The following is a 23,003-nucleotide window of genomic DNA, read 5'->3' as shown; positions in this document are numbered from 1 at the left end:
TTGCAAACTTCTGATTGTCGGTTTTGAGTCCCTTACTGGAGTAGTAGGCTGAACGTAGAACTGAGTAACTCAGTATTAGGCTCCTATTGATCAGAAAGGGCAGGTTTTAAAAAAGTTGTTGAGCTCTTCTACTGACATTAGAATTAATGAGCCAAGCAGAGAGAGAGTTGCTTTATTTAGTTTACAGGAATTAGATAAAATCCAGGATGTGAATGTTCCCAGTGGAAGGTACAGTTGTAACCACATTATTTACACTTAACTGTAACCACCAGAAAAGGTTATCTTCACTTTTCCAAGATGGAGGACATGGGTTTTCATTCTTAGTCTTCCAGACAGTTGTTTTCGATAGCTTTCTAATTTGAAACAACGTTGTGTAAGTGACAGGCAGTTGTAGGGGTAAGAGGAAGAGAGTTAAACACTGCTTGTTTAATGAAGAGTACATTTGATTGTATCTTTATAAAAATAAAGACCCTGCTGCACTGTAGAAGAAGATACATAATTTCTTAAGATCTTGATTTGATGTTTCTGATAGTAAACTGTGACAAGGTACATGCATAAAATAATAACAAAATACATGAATTGCCAAACATTTAATTAAATCTTTTTAATGATGCACAGTACAATGTATCCACTACTTTGCTAAAATTTACAACAAAAAAGCAGGTTCCATATCTGTTTAAAAATATTTTTTGTAATAAATTCATAAATAGATGAAGGTAAAGTATAAAAAACTACTGTAGTATGCAAGCTTACTCCCTTGTCTCCTCATATTCCAAATGACCTAGTCAGTATTGTGATAAGAAAGTTTAAAAGTAAAATTGTTACTGATGATTAGAAATGTGCAGCCTGTGTCTCTTGAAGAAACCTTGAAAAACAGCAACGTATTTTTCCTAGAAAACACAGAATAATTTTAACACTGGTATTTTCCAAACCCCTTAAATCATTTTGGAATGCAGTGAATGAATTCAATATGAATTAGAGAGCTGTATTTTTTCCCCAACAGGTGTGTGAGCCAGACTCACTTGAATGCTATATAGTCCCTGGGGTTGTGCATCCTCAGGATACTGGGTTTTATATCCATCAGATATCAGTGAGTGAGGCACTATTACAAGAGAGGGAAAAGCTGGTAGACAGCACTGAGCATATCTGACTATCAAAAATCTTAGCATTTCTCCACACAGACTTTAAAAAAAAATCTTTTAAAACTGCTACAAATAACTAAACTCACCTTTTGCTCAGGAAATGACTGAATCTGCTTCATGTCTGGCAAGCAGGACAGTGTCTAATCTCATCCATTGGCTTCCATGCTGGTGTAGCCCTGGTTTTGAAATGGTATGTGTATGTAGAACCATTCCAATGCTTAACTCTGGTGAATCCCTTATATCACACCACCAAACTGTATTAATTAGCAAAGTTATTCTTCTCATCAATATATCAGTCTATTAAGAAAATGTATATAGCATTTTATATTTTATTTTTCAAGTATCAAACTACTAGAACATTGTTTTAATACCATTTATAAAGGGAAAAATGCTTAATTATACACAACACTGAAATATGGAATGAACATGAAAAATACAGAATGATCATGAACCTTTTTAAGCTCTGCCTTTTGCATGAATATAAGTCTTTCTGATAACTATTTCCCTTTAGTGCAAAACTAGTTCAACACAAGTTTTGTGCTTTTTTGCAATGGTAATCACATACTTTTGAGGAAATCCGTAGGCACTATCTGCAGCCTTAACATTTCTGAAAATTAGGCTCTTAAAAATTCACTTTTTAAAAGCAGCTTCAAATTGTCAAAACAAGTTTGCATGTCGTGTTCAAAAGATAATCTTTCACACCCTTATTTTCACGTACAATAGTTTAGATGCCAAAATCACACCTTCGTATCTTCAGATGAGTCTATATTGCTTGGAGAATTTATTGCAGAAAAAATGGGTGTAGATCATCACCCATTGTGCATGCAATGTAATAGGCTGTTACTTAGTAGTTACTATGAAGATACTGGCTTTGGGGAGTAAAGGGATTGTTGGTCATGTACCCCAAAAAGACAAAATCTAAGGAAAGATATACACAGTATCCCATCTATCTCTTCCCTCTGCTTTTATCTGGAGAAGCTAGTCCTTGTATCTCTTTTTTTTTTATTTTTTAAGAAAACAAGTTTTTTTTTGGGGGGGGGGGGTATCAATTGAAAAATTGGAAATAATAGCCACAGAATGGGTGGTTAGAACCAGAACCACGCTCAGAATTTCCCAAATTCTGTTATGCCTAAACTACTAGCTTCCACAATCCTGATAGTATGCAAGGTACTTTCTAAGCTAAGATTTACAGAAACTTGGATGCTTTTAACTAGCTACTAGACGTGAACAGTGTGTACTTCAAGATGTCTGATTTAGTTTATGGGGGAGTTAAGGCTTAAACTCCTACAGTGCAGTCTATGGTAAGATATATGTTCTTTCCCCTCACTACACTATTAAAAGTGTTAAAGAAAGCTTAAAATAGGTGACCACTGTTCTTGATATCCTAGTCTAAACAAGATCTTAAAAAACTAAGTTAAAAATGTACATATAGGATAAAAAATTTTATTTTATATCATGTTTATGGCTAAATTAAAACAAAAGAAAATAGTCCATTTGTAGTTACTCAGGTGCAATACCAAATTTTGGATGGGTTAAGTAAGCCTTAGACAGAGGAAATGGCTTAGATAGAAGCAGCTTTGTGAAGCTGCCGTACCTACCTAACTTTACCCTGCCCTGCACTACCTATTCAGATGAATGATCACACTTAATTTTGATTGATTTCAGAGTACAGTATTACATATATTACACATTACAGATCTTAAATTACTACCACAGAAGCAGTATATTAATAGTTGTACACATGCAAAAAAAAAGTGCTGGTTATAGTCTATCTGATGGCCTTTCAGAGTTTTGTGATAGGAAGATCATTCCTCACTTTTTTGCTAAAGTTGAGGCTGAAAGAAAGTAGAAATCAGGGTCAGTAGTTTCATTGGATAATCAAATCCAAAATAACTCAGCTGAACTCTAAAAACGTCTTGCAAAAGAAACATGGAAAGTGACTTGTGCTTTTTTTTTTTTTAATGATAGAGAGCATCAATAAATTTTTATCATTATATGATCCTGGCAACATTGTATCTGATCTTTTCAAGATTTTCAAAGGTTGTGCTGGAGGGGAGAGATGCACATTAACCACTTTTACCTCATAATGGAAGGAATAGGGGGTGTTAAATATAGCTTTAAACCAATTTAACAACTCCCCAAATGTTAAACTGTTCTGTTACTATATGTTTAGCAGTCCATTCTTTTTCAGGATAGACAACAGTTAAATTTCTGTTGCAAAAGAGCAAACAGTAAAAACTGTAACCATTTGTGTAGTATATTGTTTTACATTTGGGAAGGAAATTTTCTTTGAACTGAGTAAGCATTTACAAAACCTACAAGATTTAATAAGACTAACTAGAAAGTCTTCCCTGACTGTTACTCAGGCTTCACTTTTCTCATTCCTGTGAAATCATTCTAGTAATTTGTTTCCCACTGGGCTACTAAATCAAATGGAAAGACAAGGCAATTGTTGAGATGGTAACATGGTTAGAAGCCTTTAGATGCCTTCCATGATGTCTAAAATTATGAATGTAGTACAGGTAATTGCCATTATCAGTAATTAAGTAACAGAAATCCCTTTTGAAAACACACAGTAAAAAATTCTGATCCTTCCGTATTTCAAAGAACTTTTTAAAAGCATGTTTTTATAATTTGTCAGTCATATTAAAGAAATGCTCTCTAGTATCAGGATAGGAGAGTTATGTTGGCTATTTTCATCTAACCTCTGGCAACAATTCCATGGACAGCAAATATCCATGTGGGTTGGTGTTTGTTTTAATTTTGTTACTCTGCTCTTTTCTGAGTAAACGAAGACAAAATGATAAAAGGATATAGAAGGATAAACTTGTGCTGGAAATCAGAACATCTGGTCATGGAATATTTTTCTTCTAAAGTGCACCGTGGGGACTGCATTTAAATGCTTTAATCTGAGAATTTTTGCTGCTTCAAATAACTCTACAACCTAATTCAGTGGAGTTAAAGGAAATCTAACATTACCTGACCAGTAAAAAAATAAGGTACCCAGGAGATTGGTTCTCTGACTAAAACTTCAGTAGGATGGTCAGCACCCAAAATAAATAGTACAAAATCAAAACTGAGACAATATTCCCCCAACCTATGAATCTCACTTTTTATGGCATAACAAAGAATTGTCAAATCTGAGAACAGCCCAATTATGAAGGCTCTGTTCTGTGACTCTCGAGGTTACCATACTTCACACAACTGTAATAAAATCTAATTATTACTCTATATGGGTTAACAATATGGCATCTTTCATTGCTAAATTTTTAAATCTAGAATGCCTTTTAGCTGATAAAACAATCTAATGTAATTTGAGAAAGGATAACTAAGTGGTTAGGGTGATTAGCCTAAATTTTGGGATTCATTTCCTTTCAATTCCACTAAGAACTACACATATGTACTTGGATCTGTTGCCCTTTGTCTTGTAATTGCCTCACTTCCTCTACCACAAGGGTGGGAATACAATCTACAAAATGATCAGGTGCTAATGGGGCTAAGCAAGAACTACCTCTTCATAAAAGAGCACGTATTTGCTCCAATTTCCTTGAATTTTCTCTATCTATTTAATGGTTGTTCACTCTACCTGGAGCCTTGTTTCCCTGAAGCCTCCACAGAGGATGACTGACAGGTTAAATTGAGCACTCTCCAGGGTCGGAAGATAACAAAAGGAGAGTCACTTTATTTTTCAGTTTCACAAAGCACGTATTCTTCTCACTTGATTTTCCTCCAGCACACTGTTTACACAAAATAATGCAACAAGGTAAACTTCAGTGGTCTTCTAATATATGCATGTTTGAGGAAGCAGGATAGGTAAAGATAAAAAAAATTCTATTAGTGAAATAACATATAAATGCATCCTATATTTAAAGAAACTCACATTATAGTATTGAGTGCATATTACTATAGTTTTATAATATAAAACAGTCTTATGAAGGGAAAGTAATAATGTTATTAACCCCCAATTCCATGGGAACTGAGATGGCAAAAGACAATCAAATAGTCATCTGGACTCTGGCTGGGAGTATAAGATTAAATAATGGAAGTGTGAATCTCAGTGGGAGAATACATAGCAAAGGAGAATCAAGGAAAGGCTTTAATGTTATTTAAGGATACTGCTGCTTGAGTTGTATACGTAAGGTAATACACTACTGCTGTATCACATGTATGTCTCCACCTGACAGTCAACTCTATTCTTCGAATAAATCTGATCTCTAAAGGCAAAGAAAAAAATTGAGCAAGAGCTCAGCTTTTCATGAAGTTTGTAGTACTCTATGCAGTGTTAGCTGGGCTTCATTTAGCTTTGTTATTCCTCAGAAAAAGTGACCTGCTTTCCAGTACAGTGAAAGTGATAAAATGGTTAGCATTTTTCCTCCATTTGTATGTGTTTTCATTTTTTTAAATTTGTTTTACAAAACAAATGTTAGCAGGTTTCTGGGCTGACATTTATTTGAAATTACATGTCCATATTTATAAATATTTGTGCAAATTCCTTCCATGATGATGGACTGAATGAGTAACTGGAGATAAATTAGGTTAAATCAAAACTAATGCAAAGAATAACAATGCCCACGCTACTGGAAACCACATTCTGCTGATGATTTCATTTCAGTATTTACCCCTGCATTCCACACTTAACTGTTACAAGGCAGGGATCAATGTCCCCTTCTGTGTTTTTGTAACATGTTGCACATGCGTGCACTTTGGGCACTGCCAAAACCAAATGATAAATACTAATGCAAATACATGGTCAGCCAAGGAGATCTGCTTAAAAGCAGTTCCTGCATCATAGTCTGTTAATGTTCAACTGCCAGTAAACAGGATTCTTAGCAAATGTTTATGCCACAAATTCTGATCATGTGCTACTGAATTATTCACTTGATATATATCAATGCACATTCCTGACCTAAGATTTGAAATAGAATATTTTACTTGTAAATCTCAGGCATTTTGCTACTCATTCTCTTCATCCAGGTATCCTTTTGGTTTCAATAGGATTATTGTAAGTAAACCAACAGGAGTGGGCTGCTAATACTTAAATTATATAGCTATGTATGTGAGTTACGGATCTAATAAAGGTCTTCAGAAAGGGAGTGAAAACCTACAGATTACATTTACTGCTTAATGCATTTCTGGTCAAGAAGCTAATAATCTAGTGACAGCTGTACTATTATTAATAGACCAAGAAACCGTTTGGTAATTGAAATAGCCGCTTTCTACTTACAGCCCAAGCACTGTCATTCGTATGTGCTACTAACCTGAACAAATAAACCAGGTCTTCCATCTTTCTTTGTTCCCTTTTGTTCAGTTGGGTAGGACATGCAAATTTGTGTTACAGTTGTTAAAATGTAGAAGAGCTGAGCATTAGAAGATACAGCTGACATAAAGCCATAGTCTTAGTTTTCCACCGCAAAATGAAAACTATTCTAAATTCTTGCTTTAATTTGAAAACACAGTAAACAAATAATGGACACTATATTTCATGTTTTCTGACTGAAACAGACTAACCTGTTGCCAGAGTCTCAACCTTCAACACTGTCATTTAAGAGAGAGAGCAGGGCAAATCCTAAGGACAAGTGTAGTGCTTGGTCTAATTCTACTCATTTACTAAACAAAACTCAGAATTAAGGAAATGGATCAATATGTCATTTCTCCATTTACAGTAAAAACAGAATCATTCACTGACTGCACTGAAAGCAGGATCTATGTTCATTTTGCATCTTGTTCCAGTTTTAAGATGAGCTACTATGCAAGCTACTGATTTTGATTTGAGTAGTACCAATACTTCATAATCAGCATGGCTTAAATATATCATTTGGCACTGATCCTGCAAATTTTGGGAGGCTGAGCTTATTTGAGGGTCCATGTCCAATCATGCAGAATTGCAGGACTGTTACCTACATATGTAAGCTATAATATGTTATGAGAACAGGGAAATGGCTGCTAGCATTTTGCATCTTAAGGACTATCTAACTCGGAGGAAAAATAGTAATCAGACTGAATTACAGCTTGGACTGTCTTCATGGTTTCTTTTGGAAGACAGGGTCTGCTAACCAACAGTGAATCTGGAGTTGGGTAACTTTCATCTTCAGGGTTTAGCTACTGCTGGGTGCTTAGTGTCTGTTATCTTTGGATGTAGGAGAGCTGGAAATGTCCTGGAAAACTATCTTAAAAATACTACTGAGTACTGCACCTCAACCTGCCCTTCCATATAAAACATTAGGAATGTGAAAAATACACTAATTGAAAAATTTAAGGCCCCTTCACTCTTACAACTATGAAACCTGAAAACTATCCTTTTAGATTGGAAGCAAACAGACTACAAAGCATAAGTTATTCTTCAATAATCTACATCATAGTTTTAAAAAAAACAGAAAGCTGAAAGAATGGTTAATAATTTCTATAGAAAGATGAACAGTACTGAAATTAGGATCCATTAGCCCTTTCTTAATCTTCCTGATTTTCATGACATTGGATATGCCAAATGGCCAAAAACTGGTGTAGCCCTAATAACAACTCAGTCCACCTGGTTCTTTTTGATCAAGATCTTCAAAAGGGACAAGTGATTTTGTTTTAAGTGGGTGCCTTCTGAAAATGAGCTTCTTTAAAGTATCAGAATTGCAAAAATCACTTGTTGCTTCTGAACACCTTTGCTTTAACTGGAGATTTAAAAATAATCCTGCTACTGCTCCCTTTGCAAATCCAAGTTTGTAAGGGGCTTGAGAGTGTAAATCCAGAGAGGACTGCTGCCATCAGTACTTTAACTGCATATACAACATATGCTAACACAACACAGAGCTGTGTTTGAAAGACAACTATATGTAGTTGGATTAGGAAATGTATTTTACTTAACAATATAAACTTTTCATCAACAGTGAAAAAATTTTCCTGCTGAGCATTTTTAAGAAATGAAAAGCAGTTAGTGACTTGTGACAGGGAGAGGGAAGCAGACGAGTACAAGGTGGGAGGTTATCAGTCAAAAAGAGGTTGGTTTCTTACAAACAAGAAGTTGCAATGCATGCAGTTTTCAGCTATTCTGAAGTTTTCTTTCCCACTATATGCCCAGATTGTATTTAAGGAAATGTTTAAAAAAACCCTAGTTAAACCATTTAGGCAATAACCACTCTAGTAACATAACATCAAATGTATGACCAGAATTAACCCTGTATATGACCATTAGACACATGCCAGTAGGTCATGGCTACCGGGCAGTTCAAGGTTTTCCAGTTCCCGTTTCCAGTGGTGCAGGTCTTGAGTTATGGAATGAAATTAATAGAATTGAGGGCAAAAACTCAAAGACACCCACTTGGAAAAGGGAGCTATCACTGTGCAAGCAATAAGAAATGAAATATATTAACCCATTCCTTCCTCAAGGCTGTATTTAAAATAATTAAACTGATCCAATCATGCTTGACAACAAGTCCTGTGATATTGCTCAGGCTGATTTTGCTATTTGTTAAAATGATAACTTAAAAAAAGAAAAAAAAACCTGAGAGAAGGCTGCCCCACCAGGGCCTGTACCAGTATTACCTAGCAATCCATATGCCCTGGGACAGATGACTGTTATTTGGTCCTTTAATCAAAATGCTGGGTATTTTGACACTTGAAATACTTTTATCAAAGACAGTGTCTCTCACTTCTAGGCTTTCTGGTCATTGGTGGAGTGCTGATGATTTAAAGAAACATTTCAAGGTTACCTATTCTAAAGGTGACCTCCTTTGCCAACAATCACATACTGAATGTTTCAGAACTTTGTGTGTGTATTAGCCTCCAGCCATCTATCTCCCCACCCTACATCAACAGTCCCAAGTTGTTGCCTCCACTTTTGTTACTTAGACGAAGGATACAAAAAATAAAATAGTGGGGACAAATGTAGAGTAAGTTTTCCAAAGGGCTTGACTTTTAGGACTACACCTCAAGAGTCCCCTTTTAAAAATAAGACACCAAAGCAAACAGGATTGTGTCTAACTTCTACAAAATTGCTGGTTTCACAGGAGGAGGAGAATATGGCTACTGTGCTACTCAGCATTAGGGTGAAGCACCATCTAAATTCCAGTAAAGTTAGGGATATCACCTAGCTCATATCAGCAACCACACCCCCAGCCTTCTACAATGTCTTTGCTGTCAAGCTTGATACTGTCAGTACTCTTCTCACTGAACATTGGGCCTCCATGTCTCATCATGAGCTCCGTGGCCATCTTCACAAAAGCCTCTTCCACATTGCTGGAGTCTTTTGCAGAGGTCTCTATGGCACAGATGATATCATAATGTTCAGCCAGACTCTGAGCTTCTTCCAGCTGAACCTCTCGAAGGTCACTTAGGTCAGACTTGTTTCCTGGAAGAAAAAAACAGAATAATTGATAACAAGTATTTATGCCAGAGTAAGTGTTTAGCAGAAAGTTCTCAGGTTGCCCAGAGAATCTGTGGAATTTCCGTTCTTGGAGATTTTCAGAATTCAACTGAAAAGGCCCGGAGCAACCTGACACTAGTATTGCTTTGAGCAGGTGGTTGGACTAGATGATCTCCATAAGGCCCCTTCCAACCTGATTTTTTGCATGACTCATATATAGAACAGCAAATGTCCATAACCAAGGTGACAGGACTGAAGAGCAGTGGCTGGAGACCTTAAAGGAGGAAAATCAGGCTAGAAATCAAAGCTAAAACCATTTTGTGAGAAGAGAAAAGGAAGACAAAAGTGGAAACAGCAGCAGTCTGATGGTTCCTAAGGAAATCTAAAATACTGATATATTAGTAGCCCCTAGAGCTATACCTGAGTTGCAAACATTGGGTCTGGGAGCTAGAACTTCTAGCAGGGAACCTACAAACCCTGACAGCCCCAATGGCTTTCAGAACCTCCCAGTCTGCAGAAGCATGTGGGTGTTCCGGTTCCCCAGAACACGTCTGCTTGATACGATGGAGCTTCTCTGGGCTTATCATCAGAATAGCTCCTGAGCAGATCTGCCTCAGAACCTGGAAATCTTGGATACCCAACTCTCCACTATGCAACATGCAAGAATTTCAAATCAAGCTTCCGATACAAACCTGGCTCCTTTTTAACACAAATTAATCAAAACAGATAGGCTGCTTAAAAAAAAAAAAATGTTTAGATACATCAGCACTTCCTAATTAAAAATGTTTGGAAAATTTCCAATTAGCTCTACTACATACATGTTAGCTTCCATCAGAAATAAAACTTTTACTCATCTTAAGCAAGTATTGCAACTAATTACATTGTACAGTACTCTCTAGTGCTAAGTATTAATATTTTAACTCACCAATCAGTAATTGTACAATGTTGGAACCGGCATACTTTCTCACATCCTCGATCCAGCGAGGAATGGACTGGAAAGAGCCTCTCTTGCTGATATCATAGGCTAGGATTGCTCCATTGGCGCTTCGGTAGTAACTCTGTGTAATAGTTCGAAATCTCTCCTGGCCAGCCGTGTCCCAGATCTGCAGCTAAATAAAACAAAGCATGTAGTGAGACGCTATCTAGTTTAAACACACTTTATGCTTTACACTTTTCAGGTATCTCTTTTCTTTAGAATAAAGAATAAGAGCAAAGATTTTAGAATACATTGTTTTCCTGATTAAGAAGATAGGATTTGATTCAATAGCCTTGTCAAAAATCTCCCTTACATGTAATACATTTTGCAGTCACTTTTTTCCCCCCAGTCCTTTGTTAATGAGTTAAGGATAATAATGTACACCAGAGAACTTTTTTGTATGTGGCTGCCCAGAGTTTACACCTGCAGCAGCTGCTGAGACACTCTGGGTTCATGCCGGTAAGCTCTGCTGCATCCTTTGTGGCAGTTTCACTTTCACCTGTCCCACCCTAGCCCTTTGCCGCTTTCTCTAGTGGAGTTAGCAAAACAAGACGTTAGCTCTCCGAGGGCTAAGAAAGCACTCCAGACACTAACACATCTGGTGCCTTAGCGAAACTACAGAGGGGTTTTCACTAGCATATCATCTGAGGTATTGATTTGGTTTTGCCAGTTCTGCTACAGGGGCAATAACCACTTATCAGTGGGACCTGGAATAGGAGGTGGTGGCATCATCTGAGAGCACCAAGGCTGTTTGATAAGGAAATATGAGACAAAACCATAGTATAAAAGTAGTGCCAGGATTTCTAGGTTTCAGTGAAGTCAGTCAAAGATGTAGATGCTCAGCAACTTGAACAATTCTTTCAAATGGATACCCATGTTTTATCTTCTTTTAAGAAAAAGATAGCAAATAAAAGCTTCCTTTTATACATAAGGAATACAAGGTTGTTGCAAAAATTCTGTCAGTCATCTTGTCCTTTTTTAGGTGACAGAGCAGACATTACATCTGGACAGGAAGAGGAAATGCTCGGCTTACATACTTTTGCCTAAATCCATTAGCATAAGAACCGTGATTCTAGTATCAGAGTTTGAGTTCTCAGTACTAGGTGTTCCAGAGGAAGGAGACAAACAACTCAGAGTGGACAAACAAAATATCCTGCTCTTAGAGAAAATTTCTTTTTAAATCTTCTTGTTTTAAAGGTTGTCTTATGTCCTGGAACATGACAGCTTATATCCCAGAAGCTTTTAATCTAAAGTAACTGTGGATGTTCTCATTCTCCATATAAAGCTCTAATCCTTTTTGAATCCTTCACAGCTCTTGGCCTCAGTATATAAAAGCAATGAATACCAAAGATTTTCCTTTTATCATTTTTTAATTTTATGTCATTGTTTCACTTTTTTTCCTTCTATCCCCAGATGATAAATGAGAGAGTGCTGCTTGCCTTTTTGTGTCATTCGTTATATTCTGCATCTCCTCTTACTTGAGAGAGAACATAAGTGAATACTCCTGTGTTTTTTTTTTTAATCTTCCCATATTGTGCAGCTGTTATTTATTCTGTTATTTATTTGTTCCTCTCTCCCTGAACCTCTTTCTTTAAAGAGCTGAAAGGAACTTAACACAGTCTTCCAATGATGTTGTATACTTAGTAATATGAAACCATTTTCAATTTATTTATTTTGCATATTAGTATTTTGTTTCTATCTTCTCTCCCTGCTGCATGTTTAGGCAGAAATTTTCATTTTGCAAAAGGCTGTACTGATCAGATTACTTCCCTGTGCTAGCTAAACATTTAGAACCCAAATGATATATGTACAGCTTGAAAGGAACTAATCAAATGAAAAAACAATTCTAAGTTCTGATAAGAGTTTTCTCAGAGAAGTGGAAGGGACTGTAATGGTCTCAGAAAACAGAAAACCACAAGGCAATGATTTTTAATGGAGCAATTAATGATTTAGAGCAGCCAACAGACAATTACTAGAGGCAAGGAAGTTCATGGTGCGTTTATGGTGTTCTCTATACTCAAGTGTCTCCCATTACACCTCTGTGTCTGATGTAGTTTTAAATCCCAGTACTAGATTAGGTCAAGTGCAAAACAAAGCTAATGATAATTACCCAACTCTTGGGAGAGGTCTGAGAGATACTGTGCATATAGAAAAATTATAAACTTTTTTCATAAAAGATACTTGTTTTAGGCTACACTTTTCACATGGCATAAATAAAAGTGATTTACCTGTAGGGTGATTGAGTAAGACAGTCTTGGGCCTTATGCTGTACACTGAATTTGAAAACCTCTGTACATATGCAACTTTCATAGAATCACTGAGGTTGGAATGGATTTTTGAAGGTGACAAAGCCAACTTCCTGCTCAAAGCAGATTCAACACTGAATTCAGACTGGTTTACCCAGGGCTATGTCCAGTCAGGTCTGTTTATGAACACCTTTCTTGTACTGGGAGGCCCAAACCTGGACACGGTACTCCAGATATGGTCTAACAAGCATCACGCAAAGGGGAACAATCGCTCCCTTTGATCTAGTGGCCATGCTCCCATTGATACAGCCTAGTGCGCTGTTAGCCTTCACCACTGCCAGGGCACACTGCTGACTTATGTTTAGCCTACTGTCCAGAGGGTCCTTTTTAGCAGAGCTGCCACATGGGCAGTCATTCCCCAGCCTGTACTGATACAGAAGCTCAGTTCATTCCAGGTACTGTGCATGTGTGCTTGCTGAATTTCATGGAATACCTGTCAGCCCATTCCTTCACTAAGTGTAGGTCCCCCTGAATGGCAGCCCTGCCCTTGAATTTATCTACTATACCCTCCAGCGTGGTGGCGTTTACAATCTTGATAAGGCAGCATTCCATTTCCTTCTCCATGTCTTTGATAAAAATATTAAGCTGGACAGGTTCCCAGACAGACCCATGCAGTCTTCAGGTAGAGTATGAAACATTAACAATTACCCTTTTTCACCCAATGATCCAGACAGTCTTTCCCCCATCTAGTAGCCAAGCCATCTGGACCATAATGCCACAACTTGGATATAAGAACGCTGTGGGAGACCATGTCAAAAGACTTGCTAAAGTCACAGTGTACAAAATCCATTGCTCTCCCATCATCCACAGAGCCAGTCATTTCATCGTAGGAGGCAATCTGGTTGGTCATCCATGGTAAATCCATACTGGCCATTTCCAGTCACATTCTTCTCCTTCATATGCCCAGAAATGGCTTCCAGGACGACTTGCTCCATGATTTTCCCAGACACGAAAATGAGGCTGACCAGCCTGTAGTTCCCAGGATTTCTTGCCCTTTTGGAAGATGGGTATGATATTTGCCTGTTTGTAGTCATCACCCATTTCCCCAGCTTTGCAAAGATGATAGAGAGCAGCCTCACAATGACACCTGCTAGCTCTTGCAGCACTCCTGGATTATTATTTTTTTTAATACACAAGTATCTATGTCTGTGTGTTTGCAGGACTGAACCTACAAAGTTGCTGAAGTCCCAGGTGTCCAGCTAGAAACAGCACAGACCACAGGTCGGACCTTCTGAGCAGCTCAAACAGCAGTCTTCCTCCGAAGCCATATCCTGCAGGTAGGCTCTTTCCCTTAGATGCTCTAGGTTCATATTCCCCTACTTGTCACTCCTCTTTTGCATAAGGACTGTGAATCATTCAGCTTTTCACAAGATCCTTAGTTTGTTGTGGTTTTGCCTTCATTGCTGAGATTACAGAATGTGTTAGACTTATCTGTGTGACTTAACCCGTAAGTGGACACTTACTTTGAAAACATATATACCAACTAACACACCACTGTTTGTCACTGCTCCCATCAGTCCTGCTGGCAGAAAGAGCAGGTGGGTGCTCACTCTCTGTTTCAGGCAAAGTCAGCCAAATAAGGACAAATAAGGACATGGTTTAATGATTTGCTTAAGCCAAAGTAAGACCACACTGTCATCAAAGATCTGCCATCCCAGCTGCATATCCTTGCCTGCCTTCTGCATTGAAACTACCACTTGTGAAGCTGTACAGTGAGTCACATTAACTCACGGATGTAACTGAAAAACAGGGCTTTTATTTGTAGAATTAGTACTAATTACACAGCCTTATGGTACTGAGAACATGCAGACTGCAGGGAGAAAGACGTGACCATCTTTTTCAGCAACGGCAAAGTTGGCTTGAATGAACCATGAAAATGCCCCTTCAGTTTAACTCACTGCTGAAGGTGGGTGTGAACCAATTCAGTGACCTCTGCTGAAGCTGAATAGGGAGTCCTTGTACAATCTCCTCCTGACCCAGAGCTGTGTGGTGATGGTAGCTTCTTCAGCTAGTAGGAATCTTTCTGCCTCGTACCTTTCCACACTGAGCACACTACTTTTTTTGGACTAATACAGCTCACTCCTTATAATTTGGAAGCTTGAAAATCTATCCTGTGTATGAAGTTTTAACAACTGTCTTCCTTTAAATCATTAAGAACACACACTACAGACATACACACACACACAGAGTATGCAGGTTTTATAAACCAAATTACTTAAACATATATATATTCCTAAAGGCAAAAATATAGCTTATTTGCTTGACAGCATCTTTAGAAAACTAAAAAATATTTCAGTACAGCATAAACCGTTCTGCCATATGATTAAAAAAAAATAAGTTGTCACAAAAATGCCAGTTCTGATCCTAAATAAATACTATTTTTTCCCGTAGGCTTAAACAGATGTGTTTCAGACAATCCTATTGGAAAAGAAATATGAAAATTATCTGTAAGTACCCATCTCAATTAGAATTTAAAAACACCATTTTATAGTAAAAATTTCAAATGATCTCTTGTTTAAACTATATTTACAAGTGTCTAATTCGTGAGAAGAAATAGCAATTGTAAATTCTATGAAAAAAGTATAATCTTAGTGTTTCTCATTGAAAAGCCATCCTAAATACATTAGATGCTAAAGTCAAAATAACAAATGAACAGTAGTACTGCAGGTTACGGCAAAAGCTATGATGATATATTCTTTGTATTATAGCCGTGTGATTATATATTACATAAAGTTTTTATTTCCTTGGTTTAAGTGCTTGAGCTTTGTAAGTAACGTGACAAGAAGCCACAATTTCTGCACAGCAACCTTAACTGTTTTTAAGCAACTCCTGGTTTTGTAATTACCTTGACAACAATTTTGGTGAAAGAAAGAAGTTGGGATTGCTGGAGAACTGTATTAAATTCAATTGAGCGTATCAAGAAAAAATAGCTATGAAATTGGAGACTGGTAGTAGGCTTTTAGAGGGACCATCACCTGTAACAAATGGACACAGGATAAAGAGCAGAGAATAAATCTCCATTGTTCTGAAGAGTATGACAGAATACCCTAACAAAGACAAGGAGCCACCTTCCTTGTGCTAGTTGTTTCACCGTTGAATGCCCATTTAATTACACAGGCTGATTATTTTCATCTGCTTTTAATTTTGAATTTTTTGGACACCACAGCCCTTAGCACTGGCTGGTGCTGAGTAGCAGATTGCTAAAACAACTATTAACACCTGTAAGATTTTTAGATGACTCTATAGAATCACTATAAAATCAGAGCTTTCCAGATGTATATTAGACAAAATTTAGAGTATCTTTTCGTATTTGCTTTCCCATCCTTTCCTGTTGGGAAGAAATACACAGGGAGTATATATCATTCAACTCGTGCAATGATGCAGGCTGGGGACTGACTGACTGGGGAGCAGCTGTGCTGAAAAGGACCTGGGAAGGGGCAGGGGAATCTTGGTAGACAGAGAGCTGAACATAAGCCAGCAACATGCCCTGGCAGCAAAGAAGGTAACACCATCCTGCGTTGTACTGACAGGCACAAAGCCAGTAGATCGAGGGAGGTCCCCTTGATCTACTACCCCCCTTTATTTGGCACTTGTCAGATTGCAATTAAAGTGCAGCATCCAGTTTTGGGCCCCAGTACAGGAAAAACATTGATAAACTGCAGCAAATTCAGTGGAGGGTCACCAAGATAGTCTGGGTGCTGGAGTACATACCCTATGAGAAGAGGCTGAGGGAACTGAGCTTATTCAGCATGCGAGAAGAAAGGGCTTTGAGAGGACCTATTAGCAACCTTGCAGTATGTATGAGGAAGTTATCAAGCAGACTGAGCCAGGCTCTTCACAGCAGTGCATGGCAGGAGGATGGGAGACAACGGACAAAAACAGGAATGAGAGGTTCTGACTTGATATCAGGAAAAGCTTTTTCACCATGAGGGCAATCGAGCAGTGAAGCAGGTTGCCCAGGGAGGTTGTGCAGTCTCCATCCTTGGAAGTTTTCAACACCCAACTGGATAAAACCTGGTCTGAACTCATAGCTGCCCCTGCTTTGAGTAGGAGGTTGGACTAGAGACCTCCTGGAGTCCTTTACAGCCTGAATTATTCTGTAATGCTATGACTTTAGATTAAGAAATATGCATACGTCTGCACACAAATCAGTAATGCTGAGCTATCATGTTTAAGAAGGCAAGTTCAAAGAAATGTGCTTTGCACTTAGAAAAGTAGATCAACCCTGACCCACAGGGCTGCACAGCCATCTCTCATGATAGGAGAGCACATGCATAGGACTCCTGTACTTCTGCTGAGGAAACACCAGACAAAAATGAGTGAATATTCACTCAGCCTGGGATGACAGATGAATTGTGCCATGCTCCATGGATGATACAGTAAACCAAACATTTTATGGGCACTTTGGACTTACTGTGTATATGTTAATAGATTTTTCAGATCTCTAGTACCTGTGCTGTTTATTTGATTGTCCTGTGCACAAGTGCTCTATGTCCAAAACACATCTGCACATACAGTGCTGGGTACCTACACAGTGTCCATTTTTCTGAGATTTGTGGATGTCAAGCAGCTCTACAGCAGTCATTATAACAACCTGGTAGTTTGATGTCTAAAAATTCTTCACAAATGTGCTGCCTTGACAAATAAACACAAACTCATAATGTGTGACGGGGGAGGAGGGGGAAGCCACACGGAGCTAAAAACACCAGCAAATCATACATGCCCTTAAAACAGAAGGTGGAGAAATTTATGGTGGCTCTCTGGAAAACCATTGGGTGCTGACTGATGAGGCTTAAAGCAAGCAGGCTTTCAACTAACAGAAGTTGGCAAAGCATTGAAAATGGTGAGTGACAGACTGACCGAACAGCATAGTAAACAAATATTTATCAAATGGTTTGATGGAGATTCTTTTTGCATTGGTAAACATGCTGTTTATCAAAGGATAATGTTGAACAAAGGTCATCAAGAAACTTTAAATAATTTTTCCCTCCCTACTTCCTACATAATTTACAAAGTACTTTCCTCTCCCTGATTCTTCCAAGTATCATGAGAGTTCAGGTTTACTTTTATTTGTGAAGCAGCATTAATAATAAGTAAGTACTTCCTAGAGCTGATAATTTCCCTTACAAAGATAGCATTGGCATTTTCGTGCTATGAATTCCTCAGAATATAGTAATTTCCATAAAATTTCCTCGTAGTGAAATGGTGGATGCAAAAACTCTTTCTGCTAAGTGATTCTACACCAACTCTGTTTAAATCCTGTCATCTCAAATGAAAAACAACAATAGACAATAATTTCTGTATGCTGGCAAATCACAACATGTACTCCTAAAAAAAAATTACTGAAACAATTCTGCAACTTAATCTGTATAATCTTTGCCAACAGCAACAAAACCAAGATCTGTATGGCAATATATTTTATTTTAAAATAATATTCACACACAGAACACTTAGGTAAACTGATCCATTCAATTATTTCCCTTACAAAATTTCCAAAGAATAAGGAATTCCACTTTGCTGGGAATGCAGCTTTTCTGTTTGCTCTAATATTATGACTGTCAAAATAATTGAGAAGAGGGCTACACTTTCTTCTGTTTGTCTATTGCCTCAATTATAAATTATCAAAGAACACAGCTGCCATGTAATAACCAGTTGCTTAATTTGTATTTGTTCAGCACTGTTATTGAATACACTTTTTGTTTCTTTTTCTTCCCTTTGTTTTGATTTCTTCCCTATTATGTTTCATATTTTCTTCCTTCTACCTTTTATGATACTATTCAATTTAATGTTAAATCAGGGGGGAGGAGATGGTGTTTCAGAGTCAATCTCCCAATGAGTCATGAGTCAAGACAGCTAACAAGTCATAATTTTAGATTACTTGCAATTTGGCCAGGTAATGACACATTTTGGTCCATTCTGAGAGGAATATAATTACAGCTTCGAGGCCTGAATAAAAGCCAAGGGTTTTGGTATCATATGGACTGAATAAACTTGTAAATTAAAAAGTGTAATGCTTTTGAGAAGTATTTGTTATAAAAGGAATTTGTTTTCAAATGTTCCTCTCTCCTGTTGCACTCTGAAAGATACAGTCAGAGAGAAAAACTACTGCATGAAAGAAATAAAAATATTCATTATATGTAAAATACTATCAATTGACAGCATAAAGTAGACATTAAAAATAGGTACCCTATGAATTTCCTCTTGTGAACAGATAAATTAATGAAAATAAAAGGAATTTTGTTACCATTATTAACCACAATTCATGAACTTGGACTTAATAATGTCCTTGCCTGTCACTATGTAAAAACTTAGTTCTCCAATTTTGTAAATATAATTTCTTATAGTGACATAACAGTTACAAAACATTTTTGTTCTATTTGCCAGATTTTTTCTATCAGTCAAAGAACAAGTAATTATTTTATCAATATGACTTTAATCACTATGCATTAAGTCAACAACTGTGATTTTTAGGAACTACATTCTCCGTACTGTAGGGTATAGCCTGCTAATAAGAATATATTATATAGAAAGTGGTGTATCACAACTTTCAGCCTGTTAAATAGCATGTCCTGGAACACTTTTTGTTAATGACAATGTAGACATTTCATAAAGCTGAAAGAGAAGAATTTTGGATATTTACTGGTCAGAATTTGCCTTCGTAAATCAGAAATCAAGATGGTCATCACAGATAGTTTTGACTTTAAAGTTCTATTAGAACCCAGCTTGCCTGATCTGCCAGTCTTTTAGTCCCCAAAGCTCTTGCCCAAGGCTCACAGGAGCCTGTCCCAGAGACACCTGGCTGGTATAATCCCACCGGACAATATCTCAAATTGCAGTTGGAAATCTTAAAGAAAGAACAAGAAGAGAAACAGAAGATTAGATGGCACAGAGAGCTTATTCTTCCTGCATGGAAGAGGTAAATCTCTGCAAATCAGGGTAAACATGTATTGGGGAAGCTTATGGTACCAGTGCTTTATTGTTTTACTTCTAAAGAGAAAGCTTCAGTTTTCAGGACTGTCAGTGAAGAACACCTTTCTGAAGCACTAACCTCTCTTTATATATGAAGCTGACTAAGCTTCAATAGCTGGTGAAGCAGTAGTGTATGAAATGTCATTTGAGACATTTGAAAGAATACAGCTTTAGGACGTAAGAAAAGCCTTACTTGAGGAAAAAAAGAAAAGCTATTTGCAAAACCTTTGCCTTTACTCCAACATGCTTTTTTCCCCTGTCCAACAAAAGTGCATCAAGGAAGTGAGACTTTTAAAATCCTTGGGCACCAAGTGTTTCAGAAACATTATGCAACTGTAATCAAGACATTCAAAGTTTTAAACAGAAAGGGACATTAACTCAATCTTAAAATGTTTGTCTCAGAATGAGTGTCTGATTCATACTCAGTTGTGTTGTAATACTATCCTTAGCCTGACTGAAAATTAAGCTTAAGCCACTGGGGATGTGAAGCAACTGGTGTTCAGATGCTCCATGGGACTTTTTAGTACACACTGTTGCTCTGAAAGGACTTCTAAAGATGAGCTTATAAATAATTATGAAAACTGGAATTCTTATTCTTGCAGCATTTGATAAAAACAAACAAAAAGCTTTCTAACTCCTTATAAAGATATTCTCTTGAGTAGCAGAAATCCATAATGAAAATGGGGAGCACAGGGATCACCTAGCATAATTTCATAAGGATCTTAACAGTCAAACAACAAACTTCATTTTAAACACTTCCTGAATGTCTCCTGATTTTGGGCATCCCAATCAACAGTTTCTTTGAAACTCCTTAAACAAGTATGTCTTATGCGATGTACACAGAAACAATGAGAAACACAGTGCATCTCTCAGAGAGCACGTGTACAGGCTTGCTTGCTCCTGGCTTAGAATATGATTTGTTTGGACAGTTAAAGTGTTCTTCCAAGAATCAGTATAACCTACATTGAAACTAAATTTGTAAAATATGCAAGATATACACACCTGATAGTAACTACTTTGTAAGGGAGTTCACAAAACTATAACAAAATGCATCCTTATTTTCTGTTTCCTATAAACACTGAACAAACCTATCTAGATTAGATGTGCCACTCTGAAATTTCAATCCAAACTGAAAAAGCCTGACTGGAATTTAAACTTCACATAAACCCCACATCTTAAGAGACCAAACAAACAAACAAACAAAGACAAGCAAATATTCTCATATTCTAGCTGTGGTCCTGAATCAGCACCTAACAAAAATGTCTGCCAGGTAAATAGCAGCACAGTTGGATTAATTTGCCTAAAGTAATGTTTAAAATACTCTTCGTCAATCTGTGCATCCCAAATTTTTTTTTTAAGTGGTAGTACAGAACCATCTAAAGCTAATGAAAGTCTCTTAACAAGAGCCTTGCATTTCTTACTTGTCTTTTGTAAAATACCTAGAAATCCTCCACAAATTTTGTTGCAGACCGCTAAAACAAGAGTACTCAGGCATAAGTAGTGACAATATGAAAAAGAATATCTAGGGAGTTTGGTTCATTTCTTGGGCTAGTGTTCTCCTGCTCCTCGAGTCCCTAGCTGAGACCTTTAGCACCAGCAACAGACACATTTGTCACTTTGTGTGTGCCTGGCATTTAAATTGAGTCAGGTTTCAATCTTAAAGGAGAAACCCCACTTCTAACTGCTCACTTGCTGTAAAGCAAGGAAAAGGAACTAATAGCACAAACAAAATATGAGTTGCCCTCTCAACTGCTAACCCAAGCAATTCTTATATGATGGGAATAAAGGTATAATACTGCACAGAAAGTAAACACCTTTGCTAGGTATGGAAGTCTTCCCTGTTCCCTAAACTTCTAATCCCCTCCTCTTTCCTAAAATATGTGCCTTCATTTCTACCATTTTCTGCAATTTCCTCTGCTTAATATTCTCCTCACCAAGGTTACATTATAAGAAAAAGATAGAATAGAGGACTTTGGCCCCTACTTTGGTAAAACAGACCAAAATTTAACTGCAATTACCATATTTCTGTATCATCTTTCATCTCGAAAGCTTTACAGTTTTATGATCTTTTCCAGGCAGTGACTCAATAGAGTTCTTTTTAGTGTCATTGTGGATAAGTAAAGATGGCTGCATAATTTAATCCTGGAGGGCAGTGGTGAGTGGATTCCTCACAGCAGGTCCAGCACCCAGGTCGTGCTGCAGCAGCCTCCCGCAAACTGCGGAGTGCCTCCTCTTTACTTCTTACCTTCTGTTCACGCTTCTGTGCTCAGAGGCCAAGAAAGGTGTAGGGAATTTGTACCACCAATTCTTCCACTGGGTAAATGCGACATCCTTCTTCTAACCCTAAACCATTAACTGATTTTCTCCAGCATGAGAAGAACAGAAGTCAAATTTAGAACTCCAAAAGTGACCCTTTTTGAGATGCCTTGTAAACAGTATCTTAAGATAACTTTTACATGTGCTTAATTTAACAACAGTCCTCCCTGCTTCCCTGAATCTGCCGGTTCTGCATGCTTTCCTGGAGACACAACAGTCCAGCTGAGGTTCTTTCTGGCTTGTAAATCATCACCAACTGCCTGACTGAACAGAGGGGCATTGCAGTTAAAGCACAACCGCAGCGGGTCCCGAAGTGAGGCTTCTGCAGTTGGGCTTTCACCAGTGTCGGTGTTGCGCCAGTCAGGAAGCAGCCCGGCTTGCTGCTACACAGCTGATCCTGCTCGTAGCAAAGGGAGTTATACTTGCGCCTGGCTTTCCGGGGCGCAGCTCCCCGGAGATGCCGCGCAGGAGGCACCGCGGCCGGGCGGCCCCTCTCTGCACGGGAAAGTAAACACCGGGCGGCAGGGCCCGACGCGGCGCCGGTCCCGCTCCCCGGAGGCGGAGCGCCGCGGGCGGGCGGCGCAGCTCGCCGCCAGCCAGGCCCTCCTCCTCCTTTCCTCTCCTCTCCTTCCTCCTCCTCTTCTTCCTCCTCCTCCCCCCCCCCCGGGCCGGCTGCCCCGAGCCCGCGGCTGCGCCAGCCCTGCCCGCGGCGCCGGGGCCCGGGCCGCTGCCTCACCTTCACCCGCTTGCCCTGGATCTCCAGGCTCTTCATGGTGAAGTCCACGCCGATGGTGCTGCCCTGGCGCTCGGCGAAGGCCCCGGTCTTGAAGCGCTGCACCAGGCAGGTCTTGCCCACGCTGGCGTCCCCGATGAGCACCAGCTTGAAGAGGAAGTCGTAGCTCTCCTCCGCGTCGGGGCCGGGCCCCACCGCCCCCGGCGCCGCC

The 23,003-nt window shown here is 38.5% G+C and overlaps 1 protein-coding gene across 1 annotated transcript; it reads right to left on the bottom strand.

Annotated features, from left to right (window-relative positions):
* Positions 1–589: 589 nt before the first annotated feature.
* On the bottom strand, positions 590–23,002 carry RAB43 (RAB43, member RAS oncogene family; the record flags this gene model as incomplete). Its single annotated transcript, XM_026066401.1, has 3 exons — positions 590–9,477; positions 10,418–10,601; positions 22,796–23,002. Coding segments are annotated over 3 exons (642 nt in total), but the record flags the coding sequence as incomplete, so codon positions are not given.
* Between the last annotated feature and the right edge of the window lies 1 nt (position 23,003).

This window comes from Apteryx rowi, unplaced genomic scaffold (genome assembly GCF_003343035.1).
Source record: "Apteryx rowi isolate R43461 unplaced genomic scaffold, aptRow1 scaffold_240, whole genome shotgun sequence".
NCBI classification, from domain to species: domain Eukaryota; kingdom Metazoa; phylum Chordata; class Aves; order Apterygiformes; family Apterygidae; genus Apteryx; species Apteryx rowi.
The sequence above is the reverse complement of the archived record's forward strand: the minus strand, read 5'-3'. Positions and strand labels throughout refer to the sequence as shown.